Source organism: Cariama cristata, unplaced genomic scaffold (assembly GCF_000690535.1).
Source record: "Cariama cristata isolate BGI_N322 unplaced genomic scaffold, ASM69053v1 scaffold6104, whole genome shotgun sequence".
NCBI classification, from domain to species: domain Eukaryota; kingdom Metazoa; phylum Chordata; class Aves; order Cariamiformes; family Cariamidae; genus Cariama; species Cariama cristata.
This window is the reverse complement of record NW_009613392.1, coordinates 5,263-15,869: the sequence shown is the minus strand read 5'-3', so window position 1 is coordinate 15,869 and position 10,607 is coordinate 5,263. Positions and strand designations below refer to the sequence as shown.

At 37.5% G+C, this 10,607-nt stretch overlaps 1 protein-coding gene across 1 annotated transcript; it reads right to left on the bottom strand.

The window, feature by feature from the left end:
* Nucleotides 1–2,110: 2,110 nt before the first annotated feature.
* On the bottom strand, nt 2,111–8,902 carry LOC104160771 (activating signal cointegrator 1 complex subunit 3-like; the record flags this gene model as incomplete). The annotated part of the gene is made up of 3 exons (XM_009698986.1): nt 8,757–8,902; nt 7,223–7,373; nt 2,111–2,694 (listed from the first exon to the last, which is right to left on the bottom strand). Coding segments are annotated over exons 1-3 (825 nt in total), but the record flags the coding sequence as incomplete, so codon positions are not given.
* Between the last annotated feature and the right edge of the window lie 1,705 nt (nt 8,903–10,607).

The window sequence follows — 10,607 nt, the reverse complement described above, 5'->3', positions numbered from 1 at the left end:
CCAACAACCCTCAAGTGATGGTAAAATCCAAAGTCCAGAAGAAATTTTCAAGTCATGACTACTCTTACAGAGACCACAATACAAATGCTACCTAGCTTTTAACAAAAGGTGATCAGGTTCAAATCAGTCCTGCCCCTACATTCTGCAATGAATAAGACTGTTGCAAGGAAAGGCAACATGGGAGATGAAATAAGGAAAATGAAGAGAAAATTTATTTTTATGTAACTAAGAGTTCTTAAAAATCCAAAATAAGACACAAGTTTCAGACACTCAAGGGAAATAATACTTTTTCTCTCCAGTAACGCAAAGAAAAGTATTTACTCTTGCTAAACAATCTTCAGATTACTGGCAGAGTAAACAATTTTTTCATATTATCAAATTAAAACTCCTGTAAAGCCATCAAACCAGAAGTTTTGCCAGAAAGTCTTTGTTCCAAAAGCCAAAGAAAAGGAAGTCTTTATCGGCGATCTACTTAAAAATTGATAGCTTGAACTTTCTGCCAATGGATTTAGCAATCCATTATGATCATAAAGTTGTAAAATAAAAATAAAGTTATTTCTTCTTGCTTCAAGTGAAATGTTTCAACCATTTCCCTTAATATATTACAAATTTAATTTAGGCATTATGCAGGAGTATGAAATTATTTCTGCATACCTTGTGACTATACCTGAAAAGTCTGTCACTGATCTAGAAAAACAAAAATTTGAAATCTTTATCTCTCTACAATTAATAAACTTCAGGTCCCTACGGCAAATGAAGGCACTCTTTTTTATGTTTCATTTGACATGCAAGTTTCTTTATCCAATCTCCTTCTCCAAGACCTGTTCAGTTCTCTATTTTCATGCGTCTTCCCTCAATACAACCACCCAAAATATCGAACTGTTTGCACATATGCATAAGTGTCAGTTTTCAAATATATTTTAATGCAGTAGAAACTAGATCAGCTTCCCTTTATATTCATATCTAGGTTCTCAAATTAGAAGAAGTTTAAAAGAAAATATTCATGTACAGAAAACAGCTCAAAGGACAGCCAAAATGTGATCTTACTGACTACCAAACAAAACAAGAATATGGCTTCATCAGTTATACCATTACACGATAGATATCAATACCTAGTTATGTAAACCTAAAATGAAATATTCAGGTCCTCTTCTCTATTACTTCTTATCAACAAAAACATGAAGAAGATCTGCAACTGTAATGGCAAAATTCCAGCAAATTTTCATTGTATCGTCTTTCACGCAATCGTCTATTCCTACCATCAGTTGTACTTCTGTAGCAAATTTTCAATATTTAAAGTCTTTCTGAAAAGTCTGTTTGAGAATTTAAGTACTGGACGTTTTCAGGGGAGGAAAGCAGGGCAAGTTAGGAAAAAAACCCCACATAACAGAAGAGTGCATAGGAAGAAGCAATTAGCAAATTGCAGGTATTCCCTTCCAACCCCATTCAAAAACAGTTCTCTCTTGCCTAGATGAATCCAACCATCCCTCCTGCATATGTCTTGAAAGCCTCTTCACCAGCCTTTAATCATGCTCTTTCCCCTTTCTACCCACCATGCCCATCCTTCAACTCCAGCCTCCCAGCAACTGTTCTCTCTCTCCCTCAAGCTTTCTCTGCCCTTCTTGGAATAAACCCACCCTCCCTTTCCTTATCAAAAGAAATAGAAGTGATATGAAAAAGTTTTAAAGTAGCACCACCTGCGCAGTCCTCCAACTTTCCTTCCAGCAACAAAAAGGTTCTGAAACTGGAGATGGAACCTGCCCAAGAAAGTTAACTTCCGTTTGGCTTTGAAAGTACTCACATTTTTATATGGTAGCTTAAATTGGCTACTTAAAAAGAAAGTATGGAGAAGCTGAGCAAATGGCCAAAAAATAAAAACGTCTTCCTGTTATGGGGGAAAGGAGACTATTCACATAAAATTCATGCTGCATCCATTTTCTGCCTGGTAAATTAAGATGTTGCCATGCAATTTTTCTCAAGACAAGAAAAAAAAAAAAAGGAAAAGCATATACGATACTTGGATAAAGTATGCTGTCATAATCCAGTATGAAAAAATTGTATATTTCTGCAACAGTCAAATACATGCAGCATGGTTAATACACTACTGTACCTCATTTTGAAGTTCATCGCCACTTTTGGTAGAAGCAAGCATCTCGTACAAAGTACAGCAGAGGTCTTCTGTTGTTGGCCCTCCAGGGGTACCTCCTTGAGATTCATTCAGATATTTTCCAACTTCACACCATAAAAAAGAATCATCTACTTTTTCCAAGGACTTGAGATCAGACTTCTCATCACAGTAATTCTGTAACTGATTCAGCTGGTTATTCAGAAATTTGTTATAATCTAAGCTTATGATTTTCTGTGCATCGGTCTCACCATTCACAGGCAGCTCCTCAGAGTGATCCAAATCATGCATGTCAAATGAAAACACTATATTTTTACCAAAGAACACTCTGTTATCACCATTTTGCTCTTCAGCCATCCGTATGAGGGCTGTAAGCTGTTCTTCAGTGAAGTGAGAAGCAATCCGACATGTGGCATTACAAGCTGCAGTAGCAGATGATGATGGAAACGGCCCAAACATCTGCTTGATCACCTTTGTTTCATCATGGCCAACACATTCTTTCCTGTGAAATGTCTTAAAGAGAAAAACAGCTCCGCTTTCAATTGCTTCTTGTCCATTTTCAGCTCCAACTGTTAACAAAACCAAAATGAAATGTAACTTTATACACCTCAAACTAATTCTCTTTCATTGCCTATAACATAACTGTATTCAATTTCTTGCTGCAAGTCTCATCAACAGAGATAGGAAACGACGACCATAACAAGCAGCAGCAATTGTTGCAAGGTACTGAATTACACAAGGTAATATAAAGCATCTGTCTTCATTATCCTTCTACTTACTAGAAATTCATATTAAGGATTACCAATGCTTTCTTATTTTTCTGAGTTAGAGAAAAACTTGCCTGAGGCCTTAAACTCACAATAGTATATTTATGAGCTTTTTAAAGGTAACAAATTTCCACTTTGTCTCACTGTTTATTCACTGTCTAATCTGAATATTCATAACAGACTGAACATACAGAACTCAGTTGGGAATTACTACATTCTCGTAGTAATTCCCAGTAGCATTACTACAGAATGTGTGTTAGTTAGAAAAATTGCCCAAAGAAATTAAAGCAAATAAATGCATGAGCTTAAGATTTGTATCTACAAAATATTGTATTATGCAAATAAAAAATATATTATTAGAGAAAAACATTCATTTACCTCTTACACAAATATTCACAAAGGTACTCAAGGAAAACATATGCAAAAACACCATATGATGAACAAAATGTCACTAGTAAGCAAAATTTTTGAGGTAATCAAGTATAAACTAAACAAAACCAGCCAGCATACTGGGGTTTTTTGTTTGTTTTATAAGAGGACAACATGCAGACTTTTTTTTTTTTTTTTAAAGTTTAAAAAATGTGTTCTAAAAAGTTGAGTCAGTTACTCCAACATTTTTTAGCAGAATCAGCATTTCTTACAAGATTACATCATTTTTAGAACATCTTAAAAAGCTTACTGTGGAGATTTACAAGCTGCTATTGTCAAAATGTCTTTATCCAGACAATTCTTTAGTTATATCAAGATCAACCGGCACAACTCCAGCAGAGAACAGTATGATTTAAGTGATAACACTCATGATTAACTCCTGGTACGGCAAATTCAAAAGAACTATTAAAACAAACTATTTATTGTAAAAGGAACAGTATTATTCATTTTTTAAATCCTCCAAATGGCACTTCTGGCATAGTAAATGGGGCTATTCTCTTTGGTGTAATCAAAACTGTCTTGCGCCTGCCTCTGTATACCCCTGCTATTCAATTCTGGGCCTGAGTATTTGCTCTACTATGTCCCCACTTTCTGCCTGTTAAAAAAAAAAAAACTTACTGAAATCAGTAAGAATACTCTTAATTACTTTGACATTGTTACTTGTGACTTGATTCGACTTAGGTCATGTTTAACCCCAGCAAAAGTAAGGGTGTTTTTTCCACCACAATGTAACAGGAAAGAGCAAAAGAAATCCAGCACAAGCAGATGGAACAAGGCTGAGTAACTTGAGACATACCATATAAATGGAGGCACCTAAAAATTCAGTATTTCTCTTGAATTTACCTACGGTGCACTTTGAAAAGCTGAAAAGTTCTTGAAGAGGATTTGAGGCGATATTTACAGGACAACTAGATACCTACATATGGAAAATACATGATAAAGATCCACACACATACAACACATATGTGAAAGTATCTCAAAGGCAAAAGGTGGTTCAGCCTTCCTCTCAACATTAGCTATATAGGAATCAGAGGAAAAAAAAAAAAACACAAACCAAAAACCACAAAACACAACATCTAAAAACTTAAGAGACTTCAGTTTGGCTGCATAAATCTCAGTCTTGTATTCCTAACATACAAATAAACATCATTATCTGAAGTCACTCGTGTCGGAACAGAAGTACATGTTAATAAACTAAAACAGTAATTGTACTGAAGGATTTGAGAAAAGGTTCTTAGGTTTATTATGTGCTAATTCTCCTTTATTATCAATGTCTGCTATTCGTGGAAGCATCTCTTGAGAAAAACACTACCCCTCCCCTCCGAATATAATGAGCCAGGCAAAACGGCAAGAGATGCACTACTTGAGGCTACTCTTTGTTTTTAAGCCAAACAGATCATTTCAGTAAGTGACCTTCTTCCCATAAAGTAAATCAGTATTACAGTATCTGTTGCCTAGGCTGAGATTTCATTTCCTTAAAATTAAAGCAGAAAGGTATACAAGCACTTTTTCCCTACTATACATTTCCGATGACGATGGTTGGAACATTACTATCAGTTCAGTTTGTGCCTCAGTCACTGTAATCCGTTCTGGTTTGTGTCTCCACAACATTACAAATCTTTATTCCGAAGTGTCAAAGTTGATCATTTCTAACTGGTTCTAACTAAATAACCATGCATTTGTTTTGTCCTTTCCACTCCAACAAACAAAAATTTATCACTCACTTTCAAGTCTTTCAATTTGCTCTACCTACCCACCACACTGGGTCTGCCATTAAAGTTAGGAGGGGAGGAAAAAAAAAAATTCTAACTAAATAACCATGCATTTGTTTTGTCCTTTCCACTCCAACAAACAAAAATTTATCACTCACTTTCAAGTCTTTCAATTTGCTCTACCTACCCACCACACTGGGTCTGCCATTAAAGTTAGGAGGGGAGAAAAAAAAAAAAAGAAAAAATCAGAAAGTTTTTGCAGCCATCTTTGGCAAAAAGTGAAAATTAAAAAAAATTATTCACACAGCTAGTACTCATTTCGCCATTAATACAGAAAATACAAATCTGCCAAATTATTTTCATAGATAACATTTGCAGTTAAGAATGGCAAATACTTACTTGCTCACAACCTTTTTTTTCCATCAGCAGACATTTTTTCCTACTTGCTATACTACACATAGTCTTACTATTTATATTGCAAACTTTATAATTATTATATACTCGACAACCCTAACTTAGAGAACATTTTACTCCAGTACCTCTTATGACTAAACTATACTCAGTAGATATTTAAAACAACTATGTAAATCTTCTCAATCAATACAGACCTATTAATCAATACAGACCGCACCTTTTCCCTATTAACTTTAGGCACTGACAGTTGATGCAAACACAGACTCCATCGTACATGACTTTCCCCCCAAACCTCGTGTATCCCAAGTGCCAGCTGAAATCTGTGCACCGATGCAGAGGTACCCAAGTTGGGGCAGAGAGATGGCCCTTCCTAGAGGTCTGTCTGAAAGACAGGCAGCCACATGCTTCCCTTCTGGCCTAAACAGGTTAAAGTCTACTAAACAGCACAAGTTCTACTACTTGCATTCAGAAAAAATAGGATTTAAAAAAAGAATTAGGACCAAATTTGTAAAAATAACACAACAGGTTAAAGTCTACTAAACAGCACAAGCTTTACTACTTGCATTCAGAAAAAACAGGATTTAAAAAAAGAATTAGGATCAAATTTGTAAAAATAACAGAGTTATGTCACTAACATGGAAAGAATGAACCCCAAAGCAAAGTTTAGAACACATGTATTGTCAGACGAATTTAAAAAATTTTTTAAAGTCATTTGAGAAATACTGAAAATTTTTCTTCTGATGACTCAGTAAAGCAATAGCCATTACAATCATTAATAGCTTGAAGAGACATCTTCTGTGTAACTGTACAGCACAACTGATTACTACATGCTGGACACAAATAACTTGTCTAGCCTTTTTTGAAAGTCCAGTTAGATATTTGTTTCTTTCTCAATTTGCAAGTTATTTCCAAAAGAACTGTCGAGAAACAGAAACACAAGTGAGGCAGGTTAACATTTGTATTATGATAAAAACCTCTGGTCTATGATGCCAAAAAAGGCAAAAATATTTCTATATATTAATTCTCTCAGTCTTTTTACTTAGGGATCTATTCAAGACATTTGAAACACAATCAGAAAAGGAGAAAATACACCTATTAGATTGAAATGAAAAATTCTTAAATGTGTGACAGCTAGAGCTTGAGCCATGTGCTTGGTTTATGAGCTGAAATTGAAATCTGCTAACAGTACAAGCTGAATTAGTTTAAAGTCTGTCGATCAAAAACTAAGCTTCCAATCAAAACTAAGTTTTCACACTTTCTTTGCCATAATGTATTTCAGTTTTAAAAGATTAATTCCAGATGCGTGCAATTCATTATTTATTTCTCTCGTCAACACCAAACACTTCAAGCAGAAAACATTTCTTACATTTTTATCTGCCATATAGCAGTCCAGTTTTTCATGATACCAATCATATGGAATTAAAGCAGATAACACCAAGATTGTTCTTTTCTCCGAGTACTGCCATTCCAAAAGAAGCTGCTGCTTTTGCTTACTAGTCGATCACAAACCATACCACACACTACAAAACAATACTATCAAAAAGCAAGAATGTCCACATAACAACATAATTGTATTTCAAAATAAAACAGGTGACCAAATTGTGCATTTAGATATCAGATTAACTGGAGTTTCAAATATATTTCAGGACAAGCCTGGCTTCAAGGTAGAACTAAAATTGTACCAGTATGCAAAGTATGCAGGCAGAAAGCAGCTTCAGAAACCACCACCCCAACAAAACAGTGTATTATTAGAGTACTAGAGAATGAAAACGTACCTATTTGTTTTGCAGCTTGTAGTATAGTTTTTAAATCACTATTTACAGTTTGGTGATCTTTTTTGTCCAAATTGTCATCGACAAACTTTGTTATCTTCTTCCAAGTAAGATCAGACTTCAGCAACTGCGCATGTAGTTTTGATCTTTTATTCTGAAAATGCAAAATATTTGGATTTTTTTTTTTATTATTTGAAATTACTGTATGGAGGTTCCTTTAAAATGAAACACCAGATAAGAACACCTCTTTCCAATTGCATTCAGTCAGTATATAGTAATGATTGCAAGCAGTTTCCCTATCAGCTTTTTTTTTCCTGAGTGTAAGGAAGGAGGAGGATACACACACACACGCTCTCTCACTACTCTTTCCAAGGCAGAATTCTCTGTAAAGCCAAAATCTGGCAACTTCAAGAGATTTACAGCTCTGAAGATTCCAAATTCATTTCACATTACAGGTTCTCACAACCCATCTATTGCTTTAATGCATTATTTCTCGGAGGGGGGGAAGTACCTAAATTCAGTATCATTAAATTTGTTCTAAACATCCCCCAACAAGAGTCCAAGGTGAATTTAATATTCAAATGGAAACGTTTGGCTCCCCAGCTCCGCATAAGCTCAGAGTTAAAAACATACCAGCCCAGCCCAACTTCTTGAAAGATGAAATAACAGGGCTGTACTAGCACAGCCAAGAAACCCTGTCCATAAAGCACATCATGATTGTGAGGGTCTAGCATAAATCACAAAGCTACAGCAAATTTGACTTTGCGTGAGGACACGATGAAGGAATGCACAGGAAACTATACACACTCTGCCCAGTCTTGCTTGCCTACTCTTATAAAGCAGAAATGTTAATGAAGAAAGCAGTGTGCCCAGGTGGCCAAGAAGGCCAATGGCATCTGGGCTTGTATCAGGAATAGTGTGGCCAGCAGGAGCAGGGTCATGTACTCAGCACTGGTGAGGCTGCACCTCGAGTGCTGTGTTCAGTTCTGGGCCCCTCACTACAAAAAACACCTTGAGGTGCTGGAGCAAGTCCAGAGAAGGGCAACGAAGGTGGTGAAGGGTCTGGAGCACAAGTCTGATGGGGAGCAGCTGAGGGAGCTGGGGGTGTTTAGCCTGGAGAAGAGGAGGCTGAGGGGAGACCTGATCGCTCCCTACAACAACCCGAAAGGAGGGTGTAGCCAGGTGGGGGTCGGCCTCTTCTCCCTGGCAACTCATGACAGGACAAGAGGGCATGGTCTAAAACTGTGCCAGGAGAAGGTCAGGCTAGAAATGAGGAGGCATTTCTCCACAGAAAGGGTCGTTAGGCATTGGATTGGGCTGCCCAGGGAGGTGGTGGAGTCACCATCCCTGGAGGGGTTTAAGAAAAGACTGGACGTGGCACTTTGTGCCATGGTCTAGCTGACATGGTGGCATTAGGGCAAAGGTTGGACTCGATGATCCCAGAGGTCTCTTCCAATCAAATCGATTCTGCGATTCTTACTGTATACATGCTAATATTGTACAACTATGCCTTGGAAAAGAAAAAAAAAATCTTTACCGTTAAGTCAGCTAATTCTTCACTGTAATCCTCATGCTTAGTGACATTTGAAAAGGAGCGTAAAGCGCCTGTAAGACGAGGCAAGGCCATCTGTTACTCATTCAGTGATCCATAGGATGAGAAATCAAATCCCAGTTCAAGCACCTAGATGAGAAGAAAACAAACAACACAGCCATTTTAATGCTATAAATACAAACTTGCATCACAAACTTGAAAGACTTTTTTGAGCAAGCAGAACTTGGCTGGCACTTTAATTAAATTTAAAAACATCTCTCTCAAAATGCTGATAATCCAGATTCAACAGAAGGGAGGTGAAAGGCACAGAGCATAGGCGAGACATGGTAACACGCAGAGGTCACTCAGTAGGGGCTTCCTCTCTCTCCTCCATGAAGAGAAGTCACCAGCAATGAGGCAAAGTGGCAATTACTCCTTTAGCATCACTAACACAAGAGTATGATAGTGAAGTCTCTGTAACTGAACTTTAGCTCCCAAGAGCAGTACGGGATTACAACCTACGGGAAGACGTCCTCTGAAGCAGCCCACCCTGGGCACTTTCAGGTCATTAACAGCCTCCGGCGCCGACACAGGGACATCCTTCCTGACAACCGCTTAGCCATTTCTAGCCAGCAAAACAGGCAAAGAAAATTACAACAGGAAAAAAAGAGATTGTAATACGGATAGCACTGAATTACTAGAAGAGATAACGGGAATAAAAGGGCTACCGGAAAACTGAAAAAAAAAAAGTATGCCTCGGGATGTTTTCATCTCACACACACACTTAGGCAGCGCGGGGCTCTCGCCAGGACTACAGCCCATTGCTGTGCGCTCCGAATTCCTCCGTGAAACAGGCTCGTATCTACACAGCGAACCACAGCAGCTCACCAGCTGTACTCCTTCCCAACCTCTCAATGAAACCGTTCTCAGAGTCATTTCATTTCGAAAGGTGCCCACAGCTGAACTCTTTAAAGAACTCTAATGCACAGCTAGTTTCTGATGGCAGCACATAGACCCAGATTTAGATTATTTTTGAAACAATTAACAATACCATTACAAACCTAATCATCTGCATCATTCTTTGTATGCCGGAAGACCATCGGCCATCCAGAATTTAAATAACTTAAAACAGAGGTAATAAAATTACTTGCCCTCCCCAGTCATATACTGTACAGAACTCCCTGCTTTAATCCAATTATCCTGAACATTTTTCTTCATTTAATGACTGCATTTGTATTTTAGCTGTCGACTTTGCAACACAGCACAAAGGCAAATCCAGATGCAGCGTTCCAGTCACAGACAGAGAAATGCCACTGACTTCTCAGGTCTGCTTGTTTTCCCACCTCACATTAAGATGCTTTTTGAGAAAAGCTATCGCAACAGCTGATATTTTGGAGACAAATGTTCTAACGGTGAAGGTACAAAATGTGGAAATATAAAATCTTTAACTGTGAAGGCGATAGAGAGGACATGTTCAAATCCAAGCCTAGAAGCAGACAGAGCCAAACAACACTGCAGCTTTTGCGATGCTGCGTGGATATATGACAGGTAATTCGTACCAGTGTAGCTCCTAGTGAAACCAGCCCATGAACATTACAGCCACCGTTACAGAAGGGAAGTAACGTGTCCAAAATTTGAGGGAATCTAACCCAACCTTTTTTGTTTGAACTCAACAAAAGAAGTACGCCACTCTCATACCACTCCAAGGACAGCATTGCCATTAGCTATTATAGATCACTCAATTTTGCTTATTTATTTTATACCTACACTCAAATACCTTTTTCTGTAGAATTGTGGTCCTTTACAATAACATAGCAACATATTTGTAATATCATATTAATTGTGCTTTCGGAAATA